This window comes from Podarcis filfolensis, assembly GCF_964270895.1.
Source record: "Podarcis filfolensis genome assembly, chromosome: 2".
NCBI classification, from domain to species: Eukaryota; Metazoa; Chordata; class Lepidosauria; order Squamata; family Lacertidae; genus Podarcis; species Podarcis filfolensis.
Window position 1 is genome coordinate 13249818 of NC_139605.1, and position 26277 is coordinate 13276094.

Sequence of the window (26277 nt, forward strand, 5' to 3'; positions counted from 1 at the left end):
AACTATTCAGTTTACGAACTCTGCAAAACCGGAATTAGTGTTCCGGTTTGTGAACTTTGCCTCAGTCTACGAACGGAAGCCAAATGGTGGAAGGGCACCGCTGGAGGAAGGCCTCATTAGAGAAAGCACTACTCGGTTTAAGAACGGATTTGGTTTAAGAATGGACTTCAGGAACAGATTAAGTTTGTAAACTGAGGTACCACTGTATTCTGAATCTTGAATATTTTCACTGTTTATCGTCAGAAACATGGCGTTGCCCCAGGTGGCATGGCATTTAGAGAGGAAAACAAAGCTTGTGGAATACAGTGTTACCTCAGGTTAAGTGCTTAATTCGTTCTGGAGGTCTGTTCTAAACCTGAAACTGTTCTTAACCTGAAGCACCACTTTTGCTAATGGGGCCTCTTGCTGCCGCCGGGGCACGATTTCTGTTCTTATCCTGAAGCAAAGTTCTTAACCTGAAGCACTATTTCTGGGATAGTGGAATGTGTAACCTGAAGTGTATGTAACCTGTTGGAGGTTGAGCAATAGTCGTGCAACAGAATTGTTGTATCCAAGAATCAAGGCAGTGAGTAGTAAGAAGAGCAGCTTTATTCCAAAATAAAAGCAACAGTGGTAACAAAAGTCAGCAAGTATACGGTCCATTGCTACTTCCCAACTCTTTTACATGGCTAAATCTGCTTCAGCTTTCTTAAAAGAAACTTACATTGCATACTAACCACCGCAAGAACTAATGGGAAGAATCAAAGATCACGTCGTCATTTTAAAAAGTTACCATTTCCAGAGGCAAGAAAGAGATGGCTGAATGAGATGGATTTAACATCGATATCACCAGTTACAGCGAGGTGCTCCACCACTTGCATTCCCGGTGGGGTTGGGAGTCTAATAATTGGCCGGTTGAACACTTCCAACACCATATCTTGGGCGTTAAAGGAGAACGCTACCTGGAAAGAGAAATGAAGAGTTAGATCAGGCATCCCCAACCTGTAGTCCTCCAGATGTTTTGGCCTACAACTCACGTGATCCCTAGCTAACAGGACCAGTGGTCAGGGATGATGGGAATTGTAGTCCAAAACATCTGGAGGGCCGAAGGTTGAGGATGCCTGAGTTAGATCAACTACGCATCTTTTGTCATATTGATTTGAATGAATAGGAACCATTGCTATGATATTAGCAGACAGACAAGAGGGAAAGCTAGAGACTTACCAAGAGAATATAAGCCTAACTACATAGTGTTGGGACGCGGGTGGCGCCACAGAGCCTAGGACTTGCCGATCAGAAGGTTGGCAGTTCGAATCCCCGCGACAGGGTGAGCTCCCGTTGCTCGGTCCCTGCTCCTCCCAACCTAGCAGTTCAAAAGCACGTCAAAGTGCAAGGAGATAAATAGGTACCGCTCCAGCGGGAAGGTAAACGGCGTCTCCGTGCGCTGCTCTGGTTCGCCAGAAGCGGCTTAGTCATGCTGGCCACATGACCCAGAAGCTGTATGCCGGTTCCCTCAGCCAATAAAGAGATGAGCGCCACAACCCCAGAGTCGGCCACGACTGGACCTAATGGTCAGGGGTCCCTTTACCTTTACATAGTGTTAGGCATGAGTTTAATACAAGGGCTGCATTCAGATGTGGAGTTTATTGTGTTAGTTTTACTGGTTAAATTGCTAGAGCTTCTGTCCTGATTTCTAGCATTGTTTTGAAACAGCAACGCCTTGTTGTGTCACTGATCTGTGACTTTTGGATCAAGGTGCTAGCATGCCACACTAAATTTTAAATGGCAGGAAAGAGCAGTATGCTGGTATACCACCGCAAATTTTGTAAAGATACATCTCAATTTTTCCGAGTTAATGGGTTTGTAATTGGATTTCTGCTGGAAATGGTTAAAGAAATGAGATCTATTCTTCCGCTAGATTCCACCAGATTTCCGGAAGCGGCTTTTACAGTGTGTGAAATATCGCATAAACTTGAGGGGGTGGAGAGAGCAGGTAAGGAAATGTCAATGATATAAGAGTGGTGCCAGAGTGGTGTATGCTCTAGTTATCTCCCGCTTGGACTACTGCAATGTGCTCTACGTGGGGCTACCTTTGAAGGTGACCCGGAAACTGCAATTAATCCAGAATGCGGCAGCTAGACTGGCGACTGGGAGTGGCTGCTGGGACCACATAACACCGGTCCTGAGAGATCTGCATTGGCTCCCAGTACGTTTCCGAGCACAATTCAAAGTGTTGGTGCCGACCTTTAAAGCCCTAAACGGCCTCGGTCCTGTATACCTGAAGGAGCGTCTCCACCCCCATCGTTCAGCCCAGACACTGAGGTCCAGCTCCGAGGGCCTTCTGGCAGTTCCCTCATTGCGAGAAGTGAGGTTACAGGGAACCAGACAGAGGGACTTTTTGGTAGTGGCGCCCGCCCTGTGAAACGCCCTTCAGATGTGAAGGAAATAAGCAGCTATCCTATCTTTAAAAGAGATCTGAAGGCAGCCCTGTTTAGGGAAGTTTTTAATATTTAATGCTGTATTGTTTTTAACATTCGATTGGGAGCCGCCTAGAGTGGCTGGGGAAACTCAGCCAGATGGGCGGGGTATAAATAATAAATTATTATTATTAATTATTATTATTAAGTGCCGTCTGAATGCAGCCCTGGTTGCTTGAATTTGGCCGCGTGTACTGTGGAGAAAAAGCAGCGGCGGGCATCAAAAATCACGAAACTGTTCGTAATCCAGATATAAGGGGTATTATTCTATCCCACCTAAAAATAACAAGCAGCTTTAATTGGAGACAGGATATAGTCTAGGTTCCATGTAAGCTTTGCAAGTCAGGATGAGTGCTCAGTAAACAGGCCATTTGGAAGAGCCCAAAGTTTTTGATATGCCGGATGAGAACATTTTATTTCATCGGTTGGGAAGCTATAGTTCTCCAGCCGTTTTTTGAACTCACCTCAGTCCCAGCTAGCAGGACTAATTATTAGGAATTATGGGAACTTCTTGTCCAAAATCTCAAAGGCCACAGGTTCCTCATTCCTGTTTCATATCAAGGTCCCCCCCCCTTCCACCTCATTATATTGACCTACTGAGCTTTGGTTTGTCCTTTAGGTCTCAGATATACATCCCTAGCTGTTCTCCCCGCAAGTTATTCCTGCAACAGGGCTCTCCTCTTACTTACTGACACGAATAGTCCCAGGTCCAAGAGAAGATCCCGCTCTCTCCCCGTATCAGAGTTAAAAAGGACGACCCTGTCTCCGTTGAAAGTCTCAAATCGAGCGTTAAATTGAAGGAGCGGATTCGAGGCATTCTGGCCTATATGAAAGGTAAAGCTGAAAGGAACATGGGAAAACATGCTTTATACAGAGTCATAGAATAACCCCCTGCAATCTCAGCTAAAGCATTGGTCCATCTAACTCAGTACAGTGGTACCTCGGGTTAAGTACTTAATTCGTTCCGGAGGTCCGTTCTTAACCTGAAACTGTTCTTAACCTGAAGCACCACTTTAACTAATGGGGCCTCCCACTGCCGCCGCAGCACGATTTCTGTTCTCATCCTGAAGCAAAGTTCTTAACCCGAGGTACTATTTCTGGGTTAGCCGAGTTTGTAACCTGAAGCGTATGTAACCTGAAACGTATGTAACCTGAGGTACCACTGTACTGTCTTTACTAGAAGGCTACAGCCCCAAGAGTACCCTATGGAATATCATGCCTGTTTATATTAGCACACAGAGATAGTTTGTAGTATAGATACAGGGTTTACCAGGCCCTCCCTTTAGGGAATGGGGTAGAAATTTGATTCAGTTTGCATTCAAGGCTAAATCTTATCAAGCTGACTCATGAGAACTGACATGTAGCCATTGTTCAAAATTTGCACTTGCATGGATTTTGTGATGCTGTTCTCCAAGCAAAGAATGTTTCCAAAATGCATATATTAAGCATATTGAGGGAGGGGAGATATTTAATCCTTGTGGCCCACGTGTGTGGGGTGAATAAATAAAATGTTTGGCTGGGTGCCTAGATTCAAAACGTGGGGCTTAACACACTCTCCAGTGGGAGAGAGCCTCCAGTAGCAGAGTTTAAACTAGCAAAGTTCAGCAGTAGAATGTGGGAATTTGAGCTGTTAAATCTTTTCCATATCCCATTTTGTTGCATATTGCGCTTTCTGTTTTCTATCCCTCTTGGCATTGAACACACCACACCAGTACAGTAAGTTTAAAATGCTTTACTTACAAAAACGTTCCAAAGGCCAGGTTTATGCATTTATCCAAGCAGCAGCAAAGAGAACACAGATAGAATACTCTTGAGTACAACATACAAATTGTAGTTCTGAACAAGCGTTCTGTGCTTGAAATGCTCAAGACCAGACCTGGCTGATTTACATGGCGGAAGGAAAGGGATAGGAACAGGGAGAGAGGGTGTCACTTCCTCCTTCATCAGAGAAGAAGGGGCATGACCGGTGTCTAGGAATCACAGCTCTATTGTTTTAACCCCTTCATGCACAAACTAGCTCTATGCACAAGGGGAAAACATAAATATCCTATTTTCACTGTTAATACAGACCTTTTGGCCTCTCGGGGCACCTTGGCTTTCATTTCAATGCGTTCCCCGGCCTTCAAATTCAAGCGAGCAACCATTTGCTATATTAAAAAAAAAGAATGTGAAAGATTCAAGGGCTCCCATTTCTCATAGTATAATCTTTTTCAGCCTCAGGCTGGATAAAGATAAAGATAAACAAATAAAGATAAACAAATTAAAGTCAACTGCCTCTTTATGATCTTTAAACAGATTGATGACTTTCAGACATCCAGGGTCATTACACCCAATTTTAAACATTTTTAAAAACAAATGTGATACTAATGCTAATCTTTGGTGTTGAAATTCGGGTTTGGGCAGATTTTACTAAAATCAAAATAATTCAGACTTGATTTTGTGATTTTAGGGTTTTCATTAGTCTACCCCCAGTGTATCTAATTAGAACATGAAAATGATTTCAGGTTAAATAATATGGTAAATTTAAAATGGTAAATCACTGGTACATAAAAAAATCAGCTGCCAAGAAGACAGTCTTCTGATATCCAGAGGAGCAAAGGGCATATATGTGCAAGGAAACTTAGTTAAAAAATATTTCAAAACAATTTCCAGACTTTGGATTCTTTGTATGGGCACGGAATCCATGGGAAAATGTCACTAGAAATATATTTAAACACAGGTTTTGGAGGTAGGAGCAATACTGCCCTGGACAATGATGCAGTTGGGGAAAAATTTTATGGTATACCATAATCCAATATAAATTACTTGTTTGTGGGGAAGTAGTACTGGCGAATCTGGCTCATCTTATTCTTAAGTGTCAATTATATATTGATATGATAACAGCCTAGCTAGGAATTGAACCTGGGAACTTGTGCATGCAAAGCATATGGTCTACACAGTCCCCCCCCCCTTTTGTTCTTACTGGGAGAACAGAATACTTCAGATGGGGAGAGGAATCAGTTGTGGACAAGCATTTTAACTGTAGACCTCCTACATGATTGCTGCTAATATAAGATCTTTCCAGATTAGTTAAACTCAATACCAAGTCTTTTCGGTAAGCTATTTATACTGAAACAGAAACCAGTCCATGATTTTTATCCCATTCTGGTTGACCCTAATCAAGGTATCGATTGCCCTTTGATGGCCATTGGATTTTCCCATCTCACCCACTTTATGGAAGAACTCCATGAGGACTAACTATGAACCCTGAGATCATCTACTGAGGCCCTCCTTCATGTGCCTCCTTCTTGAGAGGTCTGGAGGGTGGCAACACGAGAACGGGGCCTTCTCTGCAGTGGCTCCCCATCTGTGGAATGCTCTCCCCAGCGAAGTTTGCCTGGTGCCTTCATTATACACCTTTATGTGCAAGGCAAAAACATTCCTCTTTAACCAGGCCTTTGGTTGACCTGCTTTTAAAGTGTGACTTTAAAGTCGTAATTCACCTGAAATATCAAACATTCCCCACGCCTGCCACGGATAATTATCATACCCTTAAACTTCACACTCACAATAACCAAATAGCATTTCTAAAAAATTTTTTTTGCCAACTCACCAATGCCATTGCTCCACAATACAACTATTTAAAAACTATTTAAAAACACCACCACCTGCGAGCATCTACTTCCTTTATGGGCTTCAATGGTGTATGTTTCTCACACCCCCAACCTTTAAATGGTCCTCGGGTGTGAGCGTTTCCTTCTTCTGGCCAATCAGGGATGACATTCTGGTTACCAATTAATTAAAAGATAACAGGGCTGATCCCTCTGGCTCTCTGCAGCTGGGATTAGTTTATCAACATTGGGGGGGGGGTGTCTGTTAAGGGGCATGTTTATTTGCATGTGAAGAACATGCATGCTTTTGCAAGAAATGGGACACAAGGACTTAAAGAATGTAATAAGAGCCCTGCTGGATCAAAGGCCAGTCTAGTCCATCATCCAATTCTTGTAGTGGCCAATTCTATACAATGGTATTTCGGGTTAAGAACTTAATTCGTTCTGGTGGTCCGTTCTTAACCTGAAACTGTTCTTAACCTGAGGTACCACTTTAGCTAATGGGGTCTCCTGCTGCCGCCGCCGTGCCGCCACGACACGATTTCTGTTCTCATCCTGAAGCAAAGTACTTAACCCAAGGTAATATTTCTGGGTTAGCAGAGTCTGTAACCTGAAGCATATGTAACCCGAGGTCACTGTATATAACATTTAGGAAACATCTGAAGGCAGCCCTGTATAGGGAAGCCTTTTTTAAGGTTTAACACGGGTGGCACTGTGGGTTAACCACAGAGCCTAGGGCTTGCCGATCAGAAGGTCGGTGGTTCGAATCCCCGCAACGGGGTGAGCTCCCATTGCTCGGTCCCAGCTCCTGCCAACCTAGCAGTTCGAAAGCACGTCAAAGTGCAAGTAGATAAATAGGTACTGCTCCAGCGGGAAGGTAAACAGCGTTACCGTGCACTGCTCTGGTTTGCCAGAAGCGGCTTAGTCATGCTGGCCACATGACTCAGAAGCTGTACGCCAGCTCCCTCAGCCCATAAAGTGAGATGAGCGCCGCAACCGCAGAGTTGGTCATGACTGGACCTAATGGTCAGCGGTCCCTTTACCTTCACCTTTATGCTGATTATATGTGCTGGAAGCCGTCCAGCACCCAACTCAGATGGAGGGGGTACTAATATATTATTATTATTATTATTATTATTATTATTATTATTATTATTATTATTATTATTATTATTAAACCTGCCTTTGCGAGGGCGGGTGACATGTGACCAGGAGCCTAGCACAGCTACCCCTTTGGAAATGGCTCATTGAAGCGATCCAGATGTGAGGGGGGGGAGAGCATTTTGCTTCAGGCTCTTAACATGACACGACGCCCGAAGAGAGACCTCCGACTTGCACCCGCCCCTTCCTAAGCGCTCTCCCCTCCAGCGCAGCAAAGCGCGGTGCCTAAGGCGCTGGCGCAGCAACCAGCGGAAAGGAAAGGAGCGGCGCCATTGGCCGCAGGTGTCGCCAGCCTCGCCCAATCCGAATTGCCGGAGCCGCCCGCGCCGGGAGGCGGAGCTACTAAAACCAAAGCGAAAGTGAGGGTGTGGCCAGAGGGGGGGGGCTTGATATATCTAATATATAGATATATATTTTAAATCCCAGGGTTTCTCCCGGGATTAAAGCCCCCCCTCTGGCCGCACCCTCACTTTCGCTTTGCTTTAGTAGCTCCGCCTCTCGACGCAATATATATACTGTATTGATTGATTGATTCTTGGCTTCCTGGTCCTCCCAGTAGTGTTTTGCTTTTCCTCACCTCTGCTGAAAGGGGCAATCGAATTTGTAAGAGCTTCAAATTGATTGCCTGCCTAGGCTGCGTGTCTTTTGTTGTTGGGGTAAGATTGAATGGGAAGCGTGCTATTTCCCCCGCGCGCCTCATTCGCAGTCCATTTTCCCTCTCTCCCTGAAGCGGCTGTTGTTTCCTCCCCCCCTTGATGAGAGTAGCTCAGTGCGTAAAGATATTTAATCTTAGGGTCGTTTGGCAAGAGATGTCTCAGTTGCAGGGGGCTGGACTTAAATGACCTTCCCTCTTGGTCCCTGTTCTGTGATACACAAATAATCTTTCTTTCTTTCTGTGTGTCCCTGAGGCTTCACCCTAAAGCGTTTCCTGCTCAGTCCCGGAAATACTAACAGCTACGAATTAGGCTTGAGCATGTGCAGAGTGCTTGTCTCTCGCAATTTAGCACCCATAGTCTTGGAGGTCCAGTCAGGAAGCTGTGTATGTAGCAGCAAGAACAACGAGGATAGATAAATGTATTTTTTAAAATTCCTCTGTCTTTTTTTTAAATTCAAAATTATAACAAGACATATTATCCAAAAACATATCATCCTTGTCCCCACCATTTTTCCTCCCTCCCCCCTCCCACACAACCCCCCCGCACCCCCCCCCCGACTTCCCTCAGTTCCAGTCTTTGATTTCTCTAAAAATGCTGTTTTCTGCATGTTACAAAGTTGTATAGATCCTCAAACTATTTAGCTGATTATTATCAATAAAAGGTTTGTGAATGTTTATTCAAAACCTGCCAAGGAGTCCAGTTCGCTTTGTTGCATCTTCAGATACTTTGTAAAGGGTTCCCGTTCATCCTTAAAGTCACAGTTATCCCTGTCCCATAGCTTATATGTCAGTTTTGCCAGTTCTGCATAGTCCATCAATTTTTCTTGCCATGGTTCTTTAGTTGGGGCTTCTTCAGTCTTCCATCCTTGTGCTACCAGAACTCTTGCGGCCGTTGTCGCATACATGAAGATGTTTTTCAACTTTTTGGGCAGGTCTTTCCCTACAATCCCCAACAAAAATGCCTCGGGTTTTTAAACAAATGTTAAATGGAACATTTTCTTCAATTCGTTGTATATCATTTCCCAAATTTTTTAAAATTACCTTACAATCCTACCACATATGATAAAATGCCCCCTCCTTTTCCTTACACTATTTTTTTTAATTCCTAGTCTTTGAGGTGCCCACCAAACTTTGCTACATTTTGGATTCACAATTTAGTTAGAAGATGGTCATCCTTATCCATTTTCTTTCTTTCCTCCCTCAGACTGGTGTTGTCGGTTGTGCACAACTTCTGCAGCAGTTAAAATAAAAGGAGTTCCCTTTAAAATCTCAAGCCAAGGGCTTTTGCACCTTTCGCAGAGAAGGGAAGTTAAATTCAACTTAAAAATAAAAACTGTTGTATTGAGCAATGGCCGCTGAGGATACCCTGAAGATGTTTGAGGTGGAAGTGACTTGCTCCATTTGCTTGCAGTATTTCACTGACCCCGTGATTCTAGACTGCGGGCACAATTTCTGCCACCACTGTGTTTTCAAGTACTGGAAAGACTTTGTGCGTGATCGGAGCTGCCCTGAGTGCAGATGGATAGTTGAGCCTGACAGACTCATTACGAACAAGCCGCTGGAAAACCTGGCTAGATTCCTCAGAGATCAAGCAAAACAGGCTAAAGGAGGGGAGGGAACCTGCTACAGGCACCCGGAGCCTCCCGCATCTTTCTGTAAGACTGACCAAGCCCTAGTCTGCTCAGCATGTGTCGAATCCGCAGAGCACAAGGCTCACGACGTAGTTCCCATGGAGCAAGCTGCCCAAGAGACCAAGGTGAGAGAGGCCTTTGTTTCTAGGACTGGGCATGCATATGCATGGTCAGGGGAAAAACAATGCTGTCCAGGGTTGTAAAGACTGTGGAGAGAATAATTGGGTGCACTCTTCCCACCTTGGATCAAATCTATGCTTCCAGGTGCCATAAGAAAGCTGCAGAGATAGTACAGGATAGTGTGCACCCCGGAAATTATCTCTTTCAGCTTCTGCTTTCTGGAAGAAGGTACAGGGTTATATAGACTAGGACTAGCTGCCTGAAAAACAGTTTCTACCCAAATGTGATTTTGGTTTTAAACACAGTGTAAGGTAGTCTCCGGCGGGAAGGTAAACGGCGTTTCCGTGCGCTGCTCTGGTTCGCCAGAAGCGGCTTAGTCCTGCTGGCCACATGACCCAGAAGCTGTACGCCGGCTCCCTCGGCCAATAAAGCGAGATGAGTGCCACAACCCCAGAGTCGGCCACGATTGGACCTAATGGTCAGGGGTCCCTTTACCCTTTAAGGTAGTCTCTATGGGAGTATATTGAATTTAATTATGGGATATCAGAGTTTTTAGGGGGCTAACCAGGCTGGGATAGCTGGGATAGCAGGCTTGTTGGTTTCTGAATGTCTTATGTAGATTTTTTCAATTTCGTTCTGTATGGGACAATGACAATAAAGACTATCGTATCATATATTGTTGATTTGCAGGAGAAATTTAAAAACATGCCTGCTTACTCAGGCGTTTGGTGGCCGAAGGGCCCTGTTCATGGCAGCCCTGGGATCACAGGTTGAGAGAATGCTTTGAGCTTAGAATGTTTTTTAACTTTATTACATACTTTCCTAAAGCATGCTTGCGTTTTCTTTTCAGGATCACATAGGCAACTGCATTAATGTTCTAGAGAACCGGGAAGAGACAATTCTGGAGTGTAGATCAGCTGCAGAAAAACAAACTCAAACCCTGATTGTAAGTGTTGGTTTCTGCTTTCCTTCACTGTGCAGCGAAAGGGTTTGTCACGAGACAGGTGTTTACATTCCACAGTCTGTACTGTTGGAGTTTCTCACGGGAAAGGGAGACTGGATGTGACGTACACTGGTTTCCTGTTTTTCACTGTTCTTTGCAGTTTCACTTTGGTGATTCTCTCCGAGCTGTCGAGGAGAGAGGATGCATTTCTCTGCTCCGGCAGAGGCAAGATGTCTTTCTGTAATATCATCGCTTTGAACTTTAAATAAAGCAATATAGAGTATGCAGCACGTACTCCTCATCCTTCTGCTGTGCACGGGACTCTGCTTTAAACTAACACGTGGTTATGGGCTCCAGAAGTCGAATCGGAGTGCCGGCAAGGGATCGGAATGCAGAGGGACAGATCGGATCAGAATCTGTTCTGCGTGTCAAGATGATTGATGAGGTATGTGCTACTGCTCCGGGCAGCCTGCCAGCTTCTAGTTAATGGCCTTATGGCTGGACTTTTAACTTTAAAGCCGTTTTGCTGGGAATAGGCAAAAGGCTCCCAGGCACAAGTTACTATGCTGGGGAAATCGAAAGTAACTTTTAAGTGCGCTTTTGGAATAAGGCAGCTGCAGCAGTGACGCAGCAAGATTTAAAGCAGCATATATGACGCTGAAGGCTAATGCCAGAGTCATGATGGCCCTTCAGGATGCTTGTGGGATTCCAAAGCTCAATAAGAAGAATTACGCGGACTGGGTTCTGTATGCAGAGGCAATTCTGCGGAAAGAGGGTTTGTTTGAGGTGATTACAGACAACCCCCCAGCTCCAGTTACAGATGTATGGGCAGCTAAGGATTCCAAAGCAAGGGGAACTCTTACATTGATAGTATCCCCGGAAGAGCTCTGTCTGTTGCGTGATAAGACCTCAGCCAGAGAAATTTGGGACGCTTTGAGAGAGGCTCACTTAAGGACAGAAGCTGGATCCACTATGTTTTACTTCAACAAGCTGCATAATATGGCTCTTGCTGAAGGTGGAGATGTGCGTTTACATCTGATGGAGATGCAAAATCTGAGACATGAGCTGCAACAGAGAGGACTCAACTTTCCAGAGGCTGTGTATTCTTTCATGATACTACAATCTTTGGGTTCAGGTTGGGAGTCTGTTGCAACCCAGATTGCTGTGCAACCAACAGCTCAGCTAACAGTGGATTATGTTACTGCCGTGATTTTAAATGAAGCAGATCGCCGGGGTGCTAGCTGCATGGGCAAGGGGGAGTCTTCACAGACGTCGTCCCATAGTGCAGTGGAACCACCAGATGGCGCCAAAGCTTTGAAGGCAGTGAAATGCTACTCGTGTGGACGTCTAGGCCATATGAAGAGGGAATGCAGATATCCCAGGGCCAAGACAGAGCAGCGCAGCGAAAGCTCATCGCGCGGAAAAGGCCGAGGCAAAGGCAAAGGTCCGGTGTCAAGGACAACGCAGCACAAGGCTATGGTTTCACGCTTCACTCCAAAGGTTGCAGAGGTCCAGAAGACGTCTAGATCTTTCTTCGTTGTTGATTCAGCGGCGACCCACCACATGTGCAACGATAAGAGACTGTTTGTGTCTTTTACACCGCAGGAAGGTGCGATTCACCAGGCGGATGACCACACAATTCCCAGTAAAGGCTACGGAACTGTTGTTCTTCACAGTTTGGACTTATCGATACAGAATGTGCTTTACGTGCCAGATGCCAAACATAATCTGCTCAGCGTTGGACAGCTGAATGAGCGGAACATTGACGTTTCCTTCAAGAACAGGAAGTGCATCATCACAAAGAAAAATGATTATGTATTGCATGCTGAATATGTTGATCGTTTGTTTGTTTTGTATTATGATGATGTTGTGCAGGATGACACTTGTTGCATTGCAGGTTCTAACAAAAGTTTGCATGCAGAATGTATTCATGATTTTCATAGAAAATTTGGTCATTTGCATTTTGAGGCAGTATCTAAAATGCCTGCCTTGGTTGAAGGTATGACTATTAAACCCTGCAGGTACCACATGAAGTGCAAAGCATGCGCAGCAAACAAGGTAAAAATGGCTGCGAAAGGTAAGGTGTCTAGTAGGCAAGCTACGGAACCATACCAGATTGTTCATGCAGATTTGGTTGGACCACTAGCGCCCTCTTTGGGTGGCAATAGGTACTTCATGGTTCTCATTGATGCATTTTCCAGATATATTTTTGTGTACAATCTCAAGCAGAAATCAGAGGCTTTTCCTAGGTTCAAGGAATTCTGTGCTTGGTTGGAAAATGTGCATGGTAAGAAGATAAAGACTCTTTTCAGTGATCGCGGGGGAGAATTCACTTCTCAGCAGTTTGAAGCTTTTCTGACTGAGAAAGGAATTCAACACGATTTGTCTAGTCCTCGCTCGCCATGGCAGAATGGACTTGCGGAAAGGGCAAATCAGACATTGCTTCAAGGGTTAAAAACCTTGCTGCATGATGCCAATCTTCCAGAGAGTTATTGGGCCGAATCTCTCTCGTGTTTTGTTTACAGTTACAATCGCAGGTTATCTTCAGCGATTGGTTGTACCCCCTATGAGAAGATGTTTGGCAAGAAGCCATACATTAAACACATGAAAATTTTTGGTTCTGACATGTGGGTTCATTCACCACAAAATTCCAAGTTAGACAAGCGTGGATTGCATGGTATCTTTCTAGGTTATCAGAAAGGGTCTTACAGAATAATGATGACTGACTCTAAGGCAATTAAGCTCACGAGAAGTGTTGAGTACAATGCAAAGTGGGGGGAGAATGTGGGAATTTTCCAATGTTATCCTGATGACGGTGATGAGACTGAGGAAAGTCAAAAGCAGCCACAACAACCCACACCCACTGATGAAGGTTCTGAGTCTGAATCTGAAACTGAATCGGGTGATTCAGAGGATTTCAAGAGTGCGAAAGCCTCTATGCGACCCTCTGAAAGCTCTGATCAAGAATTGGAGGAACCATTGTTCACAATAGGTCGTTTTTCTCCTAAGAAGGAAGAGGAGAGTGTTGAAGACTTAAGGCTAATTCGTAGGTCACAGAGAGCCACAAAAGGCAGACCTCCAAAGAGATTTGCTGATGAATTTGCCACGATAGCAGTAACAGCTGTTAAAAGCTCCAAGAAGGTATTTGAACCTTCTAGTTTCCAAGAAATCCAGGGTTTGGATTCAAAGGAAGCTGAGCCATGGTTAAATGCCATGAAGGCTGAACTTGATTCCTTAGAAAGGAACAAAACATGGGAGCTAGTTCCAGTAGTTCCAGGAATGAAACTGCTTGGAAGCAAATGGGTCTTCAAAGCGAAGACAGATCAAAATGGCAAGATAGTCAGACACAAAGCCAGATTGGTAGCCAGAGGTTTTGCACAGGTACCAGGTGAAGACTATCACGAGACCTACTCACCCACAGTGAGGTATGAAAGCATAAGGCTTATGCTCAAGCTAGCTGCAGAGGAAAATCTACACATTAGTCACCATGATATTAATACAGCTTTCCTGTATGGATCTCTAGATGAATCACTTTATATGCTTCCACCTGATGGCGTACAGGTAAAACAGGGATTTGTTTGTGCTCTGAAGAAATCCCTTTATGGTCTCAAACAAAGTGCACGGTGTTGGCACACAAAACTCACTGAAGTATTGTTTTCTCTAGGTTTTCAGCAAGGGAAAGCTGATCCATGTGTATTTGTCAAAGAGGAGGGGCAGAAGAAACTGTACTGTTTGTTTTATGTTGATGATTTATTATTCTTTTGGAAAGATGTCGCAATGTACAATAACGCCCTAGCTCAACTGAAAGAGCACTTTGACATGAAAGATCTTGGTGAGGTAAACAACTACCTATCTCTGGAAATAGAGAGAGATCAAGATGGTAACATTCTAGTACACCAGTCACGGAAAATTGCTGATGTGTTAAGCAAACTAAATCTGATGGATGCTAACCCTGTAGACACACCGATGACAACAGGTTATCAGATAGATGACACTGAAGAAGCATTTTCTGACACTACATTGTACAGAAGTGTGCTAGGCAAGCTAAACTTCATTGCCAGATGTTCAAGACCAGACATTGCTGTTAGCTGTAATTTGCTAAGCAGACAAGTCAACAATCCTAGTATCAAGGATTGGAAAGCTCTGAAACGCATAGCGCGGTATTTGAAAGGCACTATGCATTACAGACTGAGATTTAACAATCGAAAGTCTGGTGGTCTTGAGATATTTGCAGATGCAAGTTTTGGAAGTGACACTACAGACAAGAAAAGTACGTCTGGAGTTTGCTACATGTACAATCAGGGTCTGTTTGATTGGTCATGCAAGAAGCAAACAACAGTTAGCTTAAGTTCTTGTGAAGCCGAACTGAATGCACTGTCTTATTCACTTAAGGATTGTGAATGGTTAATACAATTGTGCAAAGATATGAAAATTCCTGTCAAATGTCCAATCCGGGTTTACCAGGACAACAAAGCATGTTTAGCTTTGCTGAAGTCTGAAGGTTGTAAGCAAAGCACAAAGCACTTGCAATTAAAGTTGCAGCATGCTAGGGAATGTATTCAGAAGGGACTCGTAACGGTGTCCTATATGCCAGGTAATGAAATTCCTGCTGATGTATTGTCCAAGATTGTATCCAGGGATCAACACTGTACCTATGTGCAAAAGTTGGGTTTGTACTGATATTGTACGAACACGCTGCCCAGTGATGTTCACAGAAAGGGGGAGGATGTTGGTTTCTGCTTTCCTTCACTGTGCAGCGAAAGGGTTTGTCACGAGACAGGTGTTTACATTCCACAGTCTGTACTGTTGGAGTTTCTCACGGGAAAGGGAGACTGGATGTGACGTACACTGGTTTCCTGTTTTTCACTGTTCTTTGCAGTTTCACTTTGGTGATTCTCTCCGAGCTGTCGAGGAGAGAGGATGCATTTCTCTGCTCCGGCAGAGGCAAGATGTCTTTCTGTAATATCATCGCTTTGAACTTTAAATAAAGCAATATAGAGTATGCAGCACGTACTCCTCATCCTTCTGCTGTGCACGGGACTCTGCTTTAAACTAACAGTAAGTGTCACTGTTACTGGCAAGTCTGCAAGTAATAATAATAATAATATATATTTTTTTTTATACCCCGCCCTCCCCGGCCAGAGCCGGGCTCAGGGTGGCTAACACCGGTAAAATTACAGTAAAAACATAATGGGGGGGGAAGCAATTTAAAATACAGGTTAAAATGCAATTTAAAATGCAGCCTCATTTTAAAAGTAGCCCATAGATCAAAAAGTAGTAGCACTTTAAAAAAAAATTGTGTAATTGCCAACAAAGGAGTGCATAAAATACCATCCAAGTTGGAGGTCCCTTTTTGGAAACTCTTTCCCTATTGCATGCAAAACTAGGTTTTTCTGTGCTTCTTGTGGGCTGAGCGTTTCTCATGCAAACTCCAGAGTGTGTGCAAACTTTTCACAGCTACTGCACTACATTGCTGTTGTAAAAATGCCACCCTTATTCCCCACCCCCCAATTTAATCTGGGGTCATCCTCTCTGATAAATAAAAAAACCCAACACCTTGTTTGTGATATCTGAACAGCCACTTACAGCATTAAGCCCCCTTTTGTGAACATTCTGAGTGTAGTCGCCTTCCACAGCCTAGCGGTTCATTTTATGGACCAGTGGTCTCGTTAGATAGTAACATTCATGTTAAATTGCTGTTTTAGGGGTTGTTTTTAAAAGTCTGGAACGGATTAATCCATTTTGCATTACTTTCTATGGGAAAGCATGCCTTGGTTTGGGAACGCTTTGGTTTTGGAACGGACTTCCAGAACGGATTAAGTTTGTAACCAAGGTACCACTGTATTGCTGACCTATGCCTGACTCCAGCTCCTGACCATTAAACGTCCTTTTCTATATAATTATTATCCTAATGTTGCCAGGACCGACCTTATTCGTGCCTCCTCTGACCTCTCTCTCTCTCTCTCTCTCTTTCCCTGCTCTCTTTCCATCGACTTATTGAAGAAACTGACAGAAAAGTTGATGGAAGAAACACTGTCCAAGTTCGACGAGCTGCGCCAGTTCCTGTTGTCCGAAGAGCACACTATGGTTGGCAAGCTCCGAGACATACTGAAGGAGATTGTAACGAGGAGAGACAACCACATGAGCAAGCTTTTTCGGGAAGTCTCCTCTTGCGAAATCCTCATCCGGGAGCTGGAGAAGAAGTGCTGCCAGCCAGTGAGTGAACTCCTGCAGGTAAGGCGGAAGTGGCAAGGAATGGACAAGGCTTTCCCCCAAGGACAGTCTGGTACCCAAACCTTCATGCACCCTTTCCTTAGGCGGCACCCACATCATACATTTAAAGCCCTCTGATACCACCGTAAACAGCCATGGCTTCCCCCAAAGATTTGTGGGAGCTGTAGTTTAAGGGTGCTGAGAGCTATGAGGATACCCCTATCCCCCTCACCTAGCTTCAGTTCATAGAGTTCCCTTGGGAGAGAGATGGATTGACCACTCTGTGAACTTCAGCTCTGTGAGGGGCTAAGAAATTTAATAAAATAAAATAAAATCTGCCTACCTCTGGGGGTTGTGGTGAGGATGCATTGTGGAGCAGTGTTCCCCATTATATGCCGCTCTGAAGTTCTGGTGAGAAAGGAATGTGACCAATTTTGAAAGGCTTGGGTAGCATGAAGCACTAGCTCAGGGGTCAGCAAGGCTTACTGGGCATGGGCTGGATCACTCCCGTGGAGATCATCCGTGGGCCGGACGGGCGCAGCGCAACTCCAGAAATTGCATCTGCGCATGTCCGCGGCGCCGGAAATTGTTTCTGCGCATGTATGGAAGTGAGAGCTGGACCATAAAGAAGGCTGGTCGCCGAAGAATTGATGCTTTTGAATAATGGTGCTGGAGGAGACTCTTGAGAGTCCCATGGACTGCAAGAAGAACAAACCTCTCCATTCTGAAGGAAATCAGCCCTGAGTGCTCACTGGAAGGACAGATCCTGAAGCTGAGGCTCCAGTACTTTGGCCACCTCGTGAGAAGAGAAGACTCCCTGGAAAAGACCCTGATGTTGGGAAAGATGGAGGGCTCAAGGAGAAGGGGACGACAGAGGACGAGATGGTTGGACAGTGTTCTCGAAGCTCCCAGCATGAGTTTGACCAAACTGCGGGAGGCAGTGGAAGACAGGAGTGCCTGGCGTGCTCTGGTCCATGGGGTCACGAAGAGGCGGACACGACTAAACGGCAATAACAACAAATGCCCAGATGCCGAAAATTGTGCCTGCGCAGAAGCAATTTCCGGCGTTGCACTGCGCCCGTCCAGCCCACGGGTGATCTCCATGGGAGTGACTGTCCGCGAGCTGGATCCAGAACCCATTCGGGCCGGAATAGGCCCCCGGGCCTTAGGTTGCCGACCTCTGCACTAGCTGTTATGTCCAATGTACTCAATTTACACACAATTGCCTGTGTTGGGTTAAAACACACCTTTCCACTAGTGTTTTTAGATGGCTTCTGCTAAGCAGATGGCCTGCAGATGGGCACAAGAGGGGTTTTCTTCCGAACGGCGTGCATCAGGCTCCGATTTCTTCTTTTTCTCTCTCCCTTCTAGGATGCTGGGAACACCATGGAGAAGTAAGTGGAGCTCTACAAAATCCTGCATAGAGGCAGGGTCCTGGGAATCACAGAGGGCAAAGAGTGGTTGTTTTTCTCAGGTCCCTGAGCACTGTGGGAACGGGGACACAGTAGATTGGTCTTTGGCCTGATCCTGCAAACATGGTATGTCCTCCAGTGTTCTGAGTGGCAGAGCCATCCCTGCTTTCTGCCTAGTTTTCCATTGAATCTCTGTTGTCTCTGGGAGATAGCGATGGTGGGTTCAGCGGTGGTTTGTTTTCTCTCCAGTGTGGAGCCAGTGTGGTGTAGTGGTTAAGAGCGATAGACTCGTAATCTGGGGAACCGGGTTCACTTCCCTGCTCCTCCACATGCAGCTGCTGGGTGACCTTGGGCCAGTCACACTTCTCTGAAGCCTCTCAGCCCCACTCACCTCACAGAGTGTTTATTGTGAGGGAGGAAGGGAAAGGAGATTGTTGGCTGCTTTGAGACTCCTTCGGGTAGTGATAAAGCGGGGTATCAAATCCAAACTCTTCTTCTTCTTCTCCAGGTTCCACCAGGCAACACCGTTTCAGTGCGTGAGCCCTTTTTCGCCGAAGCAGCTGTGGGAAATATGGGACGTGACGGACGCAAACATCTCTCTGGAGAGTGCCGTGAAGCAATTCAAAGGTAAAGGAAAGAACTTGCTGCAGACCTCTTGTTTGTTCGTTTTTGACGCTGGCCATGGCGATATGCCCCAAGTGGGAGGGCCAAAGGCGTGCCAGTCCTGGGAGGAAGTTCATCCAAATCCCAGGAACAGAGGCTTCTTCTGGAGACCTCTGCTTGGGTTGTTCCTTACGGTGGGATCCTAGGGAGAACCTCCACAGTGCCGCTGAGTGCTCTTAGAGGAATTTCTCTCTTACGTTTTTCTGTTTTATATAAAAAAGACTATTTGTTCTTGTGTGTACCTTGGAGTTACCTTGAGTCTGTGACAGGGTGGATTTGAGTTAAATCAAATCGATTTAAATCACAATTAAAATCACTAGTCAGTAAGACTTGATTTAAATCCTTTTTTTTTTTTTTTACAGAAAGACTCCTTCTTGCTGGTATAATCTTAATATTTACAACCAGATGAAGGTTTCGTTTTTTCGAATAATAAATGTTCAGAGTAGTTTTTACAGTTATATCAAAAACTACCGATTTGGTTATACTATTAGAAATACATAGACCGATAATTACGAAATTGTTGTGAGGTTTAATAAGTTAACTGTTTATATTTGGACAACTTTTCTGCTGTACTTTATTGGAAGGAGAAAAATTATTTCCTTAATAACAATTTAAACAATTTATTTAAAACAATAACATTATGGCATACATATCCATATTTGTTAACTGATGTGGTTAAACAATAAACAAAGAGACTTAGTTTTGTTGTTTAGTCATTTAGTTGTGTTCAACTCTTCGTGACCTCATGGACCAGATCATGCCAGGCACTCCTGTCTTCCACTGCCTCCCACTGTGTCCCGCAGTTTGATAGACTGAGTTTTAGCTTTAACTTAAAACAAATCCTTATTTCCTGATGAATAGCCTTTGGACTATAATGTAACTTATATAGAAAACATTCTTTGGAAATATTTTTCCTCCAAAAGCGTTTTATTTTAAAAATCCGATTAAAATTTTTAAAAATCCAATTTATTTATTTATTTTTTTAAAAATCCGATTTAAATAAAAAAAATCATTGATTTTTATCCGCTCTGGTCTGTGGGAGGGGGTGCTGTTGCCATCTAAGTGTAGATGCTTGGATGGGTCGAATCAGTGCTATGTTTTTTAGAAAAAGAGGTGCCAGAACTCACCATGAATGCCTCCCTTGATTTCTTAGAATGGCAATGGTGCCTACTTAAGAGGAGCCAGAACTGGGTTCCGCCTGAAAAAAAAAAGTCCTAGGTCTAATCCCAGGATGATGATAATGATGATGATGATGATGATGATGATAATAATATTTCTATTTATATCCCACCCTCCCCAGCCAAAGCCGGGCTCAGAGTGGCTAACAACAATAAAAATAGCACCGTTTACATAAAATCACAATCAATTAATTAAAATACATTCTAAAATCAATTCAGAATCAAATTAATGGCAACCATGGCTAGAGTTCTATCAGGATTACAGAAGGAGGGGGTCAGACTGTGCCCTGGCCAAAGGCCTGGTGGAACAGCTCTGTCTTGCAGGCCCTGCGGAAAGATGTCAAGTCCCGCAGGGCCCTAGTCTCTTGTGACAGAGCGTTCCACCAGATCAGGGCCATGACCAAAAAAGCCCTGGCTCTGGTCGAGGCCAGCCTAACCTCCCTGAGGCCCGGGATCTCCAAGATGTTTTTATATGAAGACCGTAAGGTCCTCCGTGGGACGTACCAGGAGAGGCGGTCTTGTAGGTATGAGGGTCCTAGGCCGTATATGGGGAACCTGTAGCCCTGCCGATGTGGGTGGACTACAACTGTCACCACCCTTGATCACTGACTGTCCTAGCAGGGCCTGATGGGAAATAGAGTCCAGCCACATCTGCAGAGCCACAGATTCCCCACCCCGATCTATTTGGTATTGATCTATGGCATTCCCCAGATGTTGCTGGACCACAACTCCTATCATCTCTGGCTAGCAGGACCAGTGGTTGAGGATGATGGGAGTTGTAGTCAAACAACGTCTGGGGACTCAAGGCTGGTCTGTGAAGATGATTCTCCCCCCACCTGCACAAATCTCCTCAGCTTCCTCTTTAATTCTTCACCTGAAATAAGGGGGAGGGGGACAAGGAACAGACTGAGGGAAACTGATCTGTTCGATGAAGACAGTGATGTGGTGATCAAGGTATTTTCCCTTTCCTTCTTCAGATGCTCTGGAGTCTAGATTCTCGCTTCAGGAAGGTAAACCTCTGGGACCTGCGACGGGTCAAAGGGATCTCAAAAGGAGGGTGTATATTTTTTGATTGCACTGCGTTGGGTTATCTGCCTGCTGTTTTATGAGTTGATTTTGATTTGTATTACTTGCATTTCAAGGAGCGTAAGGTGGCGGACATGGTTTTCCCCCTCCCTCATTTAATCCCCACAACCCTGTGAAGTAGGTTAGGCAGGGAGACAGCGACTGGCCCAAGGTCAAGGGGTGAACTTCATGACCAAGTTGGGTTTTGAATCCCAGTCTCCCAGGTCTTAGTCTGACGCTCTGGCCACTATGCAGGACTGGTTTTAAATGCGAGATATTATTAAGTTTTGTTTTTATTTTGTATCGCTTTTATGCTGTAAGCCTGCAGCCCTCGAGATGTGGTAGGCTCCAGGTTCTGTCAGTTCCAGTCAGTGGAGACTGGTCCATTTGTGCAAATGGACGGCCTCAGTCCAGTATACCTGAAGGAGCGTTTCCACCCCCATCGTTCTGCCCGGACACTGAGGTCCAGCGCTGAGGGCCTTCTGGCGGTTCCCTCACTGCAAGAAGCCAAGTTACAGGGAACCAGACAGAGGGCCTTCTCAGTAGTGGCACCCGCCCTGTGGAACGCCCTCCCACCAGATGTCAAAGAGAAAAATAAATACCAAACTTTTAGAAGACATCTGAAGGCAGCCCTGTTTAGGGAAGTTTTTAATGTTTAATAGGTTATTGTATTTTAGTGATCTGTTGGAAGCTGCCCAGAGTGGCTGGGGAAACCCAGCCAGATGGGCAGGATATAAATAATAAATTATTATTATTAATAATAATTAATTAATTATTATTCTAAATTCAGTCTACCCTCAGCCACTGCCTACTTGCCTGTCTTCTTACTTCCATCCACTTTAGAGCATGGAACAGTCTGTCAGCTTCCCCCTTCTCGGGATCAATGTTTCCCTTGTAGATCTCAGCAGGGAAGGAGGATAGTGGCAGAATTAGAATTAGTCGGGGACGCGGGTGTCGCTGTGGGTGTTTAAACCACAGAGCCTAGGACTTGCCGATCAGAAGGTTGGCGGTTCAAATCCCCGTGAGGGGGTGAGCTCCTGTTGCTCGGTCCCTGCTCCTGCCAACCTAGCAGTTTGAAAGCACGTCAAAGTGCAAGTAGATAAATAGGTACCGCTGTGGTGGGAAAGTAAATGGCATTTCCGTGCGCTGCTCTGGTTCGCCAGATGCGGCTTAGTCATGCTGGCCACATGACCTGGAAGCTGTACGCCGGCCCCCTCGGCCAATAAAGCGAGATGAGTGCCGCAACCCCAGAGGCGGTCATGACTGGACCATTAGGTCAGGATTCCCTTTACCTTTACCTTTACAAAAGGACAATATGAGTGGACTCTCCATGCCCTAACCACAGCAAAAAGACTGATACTGATTAATTGGGGGAAAATGTGGCTCCCTTTTATGATTGGATTAAAGACTTATACAAACTTGCAACATATGAACAACTTGCATATAAACGCAGACTTGCCATGGACAAATTCAATGAGGTTTGGAATATATTCTTACAAATACTGTAATAGGTTAAGATATGGTACAACAGCAGAACTTGGAAAAAATTAGCTGGGGCCCAAAAATGTGCACCTCAAGTTGTCCCTGCCCTATCTGACTGGGTCTGTTTCCATGCCCTATCAATAAGCCCTGGACAATTAAACTTAGATAGATAGATAAACTTTATTCGCATTAGCCAACGGCCATAGCAACATAAAACAAGCAATATATACAATTAAAAAGACAACAATCAAACTTACACTATTGTGTATGTGTAAAATTATATTTGTCATGCAATTGCAGCCTCGTACCCAACGTTACTTGGTAACTCTAACAAACCCAAAACTCAATGCAGTTTTGAAATTGGTGTTTGAAATCAGTATGGTTTTGAAGGGTTCAGTCCAACCATCTTAATTCAAAATGGTATCCAGCCATAAGCAAAAATCTGTTCCTTGACTTTGGGAGCTCTCTTGCAAAATTTGGCTGTGATATCTTAAGAGGTGTCTAGATGCATAATAATAATAATAATAATAATAATAATAATAATAATAATTTATTATTTATACCCCGCCCATCTGGCGGCTCCCAATCAAGTGTTAAAAACAGTACAGCATTAAATATTAAAAACTTCCCTAAACAGGGCTGCCTTCAGATGTCTTTTAAAGATAGGATAGCTGCTTATTTCCTTCACATCTGAAGGGAGGGTGTTCCACAGGGTGGGCGCCACTACCGAGAAGGCCCTCTGCCTGGTTCCCTGTAACCTCACTTCTCGCAATGAGGGAACTGCCAGAAGGCCCTTGGCACTGGATATCAGTGTCCGGGCTGAACGAAGGGGGTGGAGATGCTCCTTGAGGTATACTGGACCGAGGCCGTTTAGGGCTTTAAAGGTCAGCACCAACACTTTGAATTGTGCTCAGAAACGTACTGGGAACCAATGCAGATCTCTCAGAACTGGTGTTATGTGGTCTCAGCGGCCGCTCCCAGTCACCAGTATAGCTGCCGCATTCTGGATTAGTTGTAGTTTCCGGGTCACCTTCAAAGGTAGCCCCATGTACAGCGTGTTGCAGTAGCAAATCATTTCCCAAAAACGTATCGTAGATAGTGACACTATTGCACCAAGCGTACGTTTCTCCTCCCAGCCCTTCCAAGCTCACCACTGTCACTCATTTCTCTCCGCCATCTTCTTTCAGCGATTGTGGCCTTTGATCCAGAGACAGCGCATCCCCGGCTTGTCCTGTCTAAGGACTGCAAAAGCGTCAGACTGGCGGACAAAACTCAAGAGCTGCCCAAGAGCCGGAAGCGGTTTGAAGCCAACCTATTCCTCCTGGGATGCGAGGAGTTTGCCGTGGGCAGGAACTACTGGGACGTCGCCGTGGGAAGCGAGGGCGAATGGGCCGTGGGGGTGGCCAGGAAGTCCGTCAAGAGGAAGGACGTGGCTGCCATAAGCTATAAGGTTGGGATCTGGGCAATAGGGAAGCGGGGAAGTCAGTACGCGGTTTTCAACCCCCCTGACTTCCCTCCTCTGAGCTCTGTGCGGGAGCTCAAGAAAGTCCGAGTGTCTTTAAACTGCGACGGGAGGCATGTGGCCTTCTTTGATGCGGACGATGCAGCCCTGCTTTTCCAGACCCCAATAACTACCATCGCCAGAGAATCCTTCCTCCCCTTCTTTCATGTTTCCAATAAAGCTGTTCTAACACTGCCCCGCTAAGGCAGTCACAAACTTCTTCCCACTTTAGGGCTTTGGCCACTTAGGACATTGATTCTGCTGCGCATCTCAGTGGTTGATGGTGTGCAGAACACGAGCAACTCACTTTCGTGTCTTCCTGGGGAGGCTGGTCTAGGCTAGCCCCTCCCCCCCGAACTTGGGTCTCCCATCTGTTTTTGGACTACATCATCCCTGACACCACTGGTCCTGCTAGTTAGGGATGATGGGATTTGTACTCCAACAACAGCTGGGCAACCAGGTTTGGGAAACCCTGCTTCTAGGCCAGCCTTCCAGATGTTTTGACTGCAACTCCCACCAGACTGGGACTGATGAGAGTTGTAGCTGGAAGCAGATGTAGGGAACCTTTGGACCTCTGGGTATTGCCAGACTACAACTCCCGTCATCCCTGGCCATTGATTATGCTTGCTGGGGCTGCTGGGAGTTATAGTTCAGCAACTCCTGGGGGAGACAAAGGTTCCCCATATTCTAATTTGGAGGGTTACAAGCTTGGGAAAAGGCTGTTCTAGGCTACATTCAGTGTGGTCATTTGGCTTCTCCCTCCTCCGATGAAGGGGATTCTGGGGTTGAAATGAAACCTTAACCAACCCTGACACTGTTTATATTTCAAGGGGGTGAAAACACACATTTTCACAGTTATTTTGCATGTTAGACGGTAAAGCTGATCTTCATGTTAACTTTTTTAAGAGAACTTCTGTTTGTAGGTTTTATGTGGAAGAGTGGATGTGTTTCTGGGATGATTTTTGCTAAGCCAAGATGTATTAAAGGCTTCTGTTTTTCTTATGGCTGCCTTGTTTTCTTTTCCAAGCTCAAAAACGATTGCAGATGCATATCTCCCTTGAATCCTGCTTGCTTTCTGTCCTTCCTCTAAGGAAGGCGAGGAACCTTTGGCTTCCCTCATGTTGCTGAACTGCAGCTGCCGTCATCCCAGGCTCTTGACCATGCTTCCTGGGGCTGATGGGCATAAATGTTCCGCATAAGTGCTCTAAGGCTGGGGTTGGGAACCTGCATCCCAAAGGCCATATTCAGCCCTTGGCCTAATTCCATGTGGTGGGCAGGTGGAAACACAGGGAAGGGAAGAAGGGAGAAAAACAGATTGGGGGGGGATAGAGAGAGAGGGCTGAAAGGGAGGGATGGATCTGGGTCCTGCTCCTCTTGGTGAAAACTTTGAGCAGCTTTCAACTCAACTCTGCTTTATAGAAAAAGTGACAGATTGCAGCTCCCCAAAAGTCTGACTGGGTATTTAAATTTTTTTTTTAAAAAAACACAGCACATTGAAGTTTTTCCTGAAATCACGTGCTGGATAAATTTTGTGAAATAAATAAAATGTGTGAGTTGCATTTGAGTGAGTCTGGTTGAGACACTACCCTACAATCATTAATAATAATAATAATAATAATAAATTTTATTTATACTCCGCCCTCCCCAGCCAAGACCGGGCTCAGGGCGGCCAACACCAGATATAAAACAATTGATTGAAATACAACTTAAAAAACAAGATTAAAATGCAACATTAAAATGCAGCCTCATTTCAGCAGAAACTCAAAAACTTTTTTGGGGATGAAAACGTCAAGTCTTCACCAAGGCTAACCATCCAGACTAGTCCTACGTGGGCCAGAAAAAAGCCAGGAAAGTCCCCAAGTAGGAGTGGTGAAGGTGGGGCAGAGTTTGGTACTTGCAGAGGTGGGAGCAGTTTATTCCATAATTTAAGAGAAGTAGCAAAGAGTTTGGGGGTATCACCTTAAATCTCAACAGGCTTGTTATAGCATGAAGTTTTGCGGGTTAGAATCCACTTCATCAGCTATGTGATATGCAAACCATAGTTATTGCAGGAGCATTTGCGCTCGGATTTGGGATGGGGATAGTAAACAGTGTCGAGAACAGAAAATTAAATGGGGGGGGGGATACAGCGATTTTGAACTTGGGTGGCCAGCAGATGCAGAAGAGGAGAGGGCTTCTGCCGCTTGAACAGCTGTGTAAATTGGGAG

General features: G+C 45.1%; 2 protein-coding genes across 3 annotated transcripts; one reads left to right on the top strand and one right to left on the bottom strand.

Annotated features, from left to right (window-relative positions):
- Positions 1-570: 570 nt before the first annotated feature.
- Positions 571-6102, bottom strand: LOC310757294 (galectin-1-like). Of its 2 annotated transcripts, XM_083602612.1 has the most exons (4): positions 6049-6102; positions 4527-4603; positions 3146-3296; positions 571-941 (listed from the first exon to the last, which is right to left on the bottom strand). In XM_083602612.1, the coding sequence occupies exons 1-4, from the start codon at positions 6055-6057 to the stop codon at positions 756-758; spliced, it is 423 nt and encodes a 140-aa protein (XP_083458738.1). In that variant the 5' UTR covers positions 6058-6102; the 3' UTR covers positions 571-755. The 2 variants fall into 2 exon arrangements, 1 of the variants encoding a protein (XP_083458738.1); XR_014545062.1 differs by lacking the exons at positions 4527-4603; positions 6049-6102 and adding an exon at positions 4197-4417.
- Positions 6103-7750: 1648 nt separating this feature from the next.
- Positions 7751-25071, top strand: LOC310756925 (E3 ubiquitin-protein ligase TRIM7-like). Its single transcript, XM_083601871.1, has 8 exons — positions 7751-7863; positions 9067-9618; positions 10464-10559; positions 16560-16790; positions 18141-18163; positions 18690-18808; positions 21000-21032; positions 23757-25071. Exons 2-8 carry the CDS (start codon positions 9211-9213, stop codon positions 24272-24274), a joined length of 1428 nt encoding a protein of 475 aa, XP_083457997.1. The 5' UTR covers positions 7751-7863; positions 9067-9210; the 3' UTR covers positions 24275-25071.
- Positions 25072-26277: the final 1206 nt, after the last annotated feature.

Excerpts from the sequence above, each read along its gene's own strand:
- LOC310757294 (XM_083602612.1), bottom strand. Across the intron at positions 3,297-4,526 it reads GTGCCCCGAGAGGCCAAAAG|CTTTACCTTTCATATAGGCC; the intron begins GTCTGTATTAAC and ends TGTTCCTTTCAG. Across the intron at positions 942-3,145 it reads ACCTGGGACTATTCGTGTCA|GTAGCGTTCTCCTTTAACGC; the intron begins GTAAGTAAGAGG and ends TTCTCTTTCCAG.
- LOC310756925 (XM_083601871.1), top strand. The coding sequence starts at position 9,211 with ATGGCCGCTGAGGATACCCTGAAGATGTTTGAGGTGGAAGTGACTTGC. Across the intron at positions 10,560-16,559 it reads AACAAACTCAAACCCTGATT|AAACTGACAGAAAAGTTGAT; the intron begins GTAAGTGTTGGT and ends GACTTATTGAAG. Across the intron at positions 18,164-18,689 it reads GCTGGGAACACCATGGAGAA|GTTCCACCAGGCAACACCGT; the intron begins GTAAGTGGAGCT and ends CTTCTTCTCCAG.